This window comes from Anser anser (genome assembly GCF_964211835.1).
Source record: "Anser anser genome assembly, contig: HAP1_SCAFFOLD_750, whole genome shotgun sequence".
NCBI classification, from domain to species: Eukaryota; Metazoa; Chordata; class Aves; order Anseriformes; family Anatidae; genus Anser; species Anser anser.
This window is the reverse complement of record NW_028153462.1, coordinates 15,001-17,451: the sequence shown is the minus strand read 5'-3', so window position 1 is coordinate 17,451 and position 2,451 is coordinate 15,001. Positions and strand designations below refer to the sequence as shown.

The window sequence follows — 2,451 nt, the reverse complement described above, 5'->3', positions numbered from 1 at the left end:
ATCCTGATATTCATTTTCGTGTTTCCAGTGCAGGTAACGAAATACTAACCCAATGATAACATCATGCCCTGTCATACAAATATTCTTAATTAACATCTGCAAAGTCCCCTGAAATCCTTTCATCTTGAAGAGACGCACAGTGCTGCATGGGACATTGTTGTGGGGGCTATTATTATTCCCAATTAAACACAGGGGAAACTGAGGCACATTGCACCAGAGTCACTTGGTGTGAGTCAGAGCCAGGGCCAGCACCAGGCTCAGTCCCAGCTGCCTCCAAAAGGAGCCCCATGCTCCTTTTGGCCACCCAGCTTCTGTGAGATGAGGTCCTCCACCACCCAGGAGGATTTTGGTAACCCTGCCCTGGGCTCAGCCTGCTGTGGGAAAGCCGCAATGGTGTGAAAGCTCCTTGGAAGCCCACAGCAATGTTCTCTTCTTGCAAAGGGGACACAAAAGTTTGGGTTGCAAGAGCCTCCCTGGCTCTTAAATGAGGAAGGAGGGCCACAGTTGCTGCCACTCTTACCTGCTGTTCTCCAAAGCATCATCCATGGGCACACCGAGGAGGTGTGAGAAGGGGCTGCCCCCCATTGCACCCACTCCCATCTCAGGCATCTCCTTGGCTTTCGTGGGCAGCCTGCGGTGGCACCCCAAGGTCACTGAGCAAGGGTGGAGCAGGGCAGGATGCGGGACAGCGTCCCAGCCCTAGTCACACCCTCCTCATCCTCTTGCACCACTTGTTTTTGCCCTCCAAATAGGCATGATCTACTTAGCGTGAGCAGGCTCCTATTCATTTTCCTAATGATAGGGCATATTGCAAGATTTTTGTATTTTTTTCAGACAGGAGTTCACTGTATTTTTAACGAACCACCAGAGGGCAAAAAGACAAGGTATTTAATGTGAGGTCAGAGAACTATATTTATTTAAGTATATATATGTATAGCATAAGTATACATATATATATATAGTTTGTTTTCAATACAGTGTAGAGTACACATCTTCAGGCAGCATAAAGAATATAGTTAACCACTTCAACATCTCCAACATTCATAAAAGAGTAATGCTACAACTTTCAGTGTCATTTCAAAGACTTTGTTTTGTTTCAGGCTGTGTTTTCCATATTAATCAAAGCAACCAAGTGAATAAAAACTTTCATGGATAAAATTTCAGCAGAACCAACTTCACCGAGCCAGAAACCCTGCCTGGTTTAGGGACTCCACTGAAGTCAGTGCAGAGTCAGCAGGGACTTCTGGCCACCTTCCGAAACGAAGGCTGTTGGAACAAGACTCGTTTACTGTTTGCTTAGCAAATTTACGTTTGGCTTCCAAATCTGTGAGTGAAAACAGCTCTTTTGGAGAACTTGCAGCCTTGGGGATTACAGGTCACCCCGGGCATTGTCTCAAGACCAGGACTAAACCTGGTGCCAGCCCTCTGCCAGCCGCACCGCCAGTCATCTTGATGCTGTTGTCAGCTGGACTCCTTAGACACTTTTTTTTTTGTTTGAAACCTCTATTCATTTCAATTAGGTGAGAATTTAATAACATCCCACTGAACTATTTCTTGCAGCAGACTAAGGAATAAGCCACAGACACCTGGAGCGCAACCATAGAAATAATATCATACCCTGGCCCAAAACAGAGCTGAGCTACAGGGGAAGTACTGGAAAACAGAGATAAAGCAGAATTAAGCAATAGCAAGTAGTCGGCAGGTGACACAAGGAGATAAATAACCCTGCCCCAAAGCCATACCTCGCTGTTTTTCCAAGGACCTTCCTTTCCCCCGCTCCTTTTTACCAGGGCCATTTTGATGCAGAGCAGTACTTTTTAGAGTGACTTGAAATTTTTACTCCACCTGACTGACACTGCTGCTGTGGGACACAATCGGTCGCACACTGCTGCGGGACACACTTGGTGGCACACTGCTGTGGGACACACTTGGTTGTACACTGCTGCTGTGGGACACACTTGGTTGCACACTGCTGTGGGACACACTTGGTCGCACACTGCTGCTGTGGAACACACTTGGTCGCACACTGCTGTGGGACACACTTGGTGGCACACTGCTGTGGGACACACTTGGTCGAACACTGCTGTGGAACACACTTGGTGGCACACTGCTGCTGTGGAACACACTTGGTCGCACACTGCTGCGGGACACACTTGGTGGCACACTGCTGCGGGACACACTTGGTCACACACTGCTGCTGTGGGACACACTTGGTCGTACACTGCTGTGGGACACAGATGGTTGCACACTTGGTCTCACACGGCTGTGGCACACACGTGGTCACGCACCTGGTGGCACACTGCTGCGGGACACACTTGGTGGCACACTGCTGCGGGGCGCAAGTGGTCACATAGCGCTGTGAGACACACTTGGTCGCACGCTGCTGCGGCACGCACGTGGTCACACACCTGGTGGCGCACTGCTGATGTGGGGAGTAGGTGGTCACACTCT

The 2,451-nt window shown here is 49.3% G+C and overlaps 1 protein-coding gene across 2 annotated transcripts in view; it reads right to left on the bottom strand.

Moving 5' to 3' along the window:
- Positions 1–887: 887 nt before the first annotated feature.
- LOC310892121 (uncharacterized protein) overlaps positions 888–2,451 on the bottom strand; it is a 3,817-nt gene continuing 2,253 nt past the window's right edge. For both annotated transcript variants that reach the window (XM_083854275.1, XM_083854276.1), the window contains one exon: positions 888–2,451. This exon is cut by the window's right edge. In XM_083854275.1, the coding sequence (XP_083710401.1) occupies positions 1,784–2,451 (668 nt within the window). In that variant the 3' untranslated portion in view covers positions 888–1,783.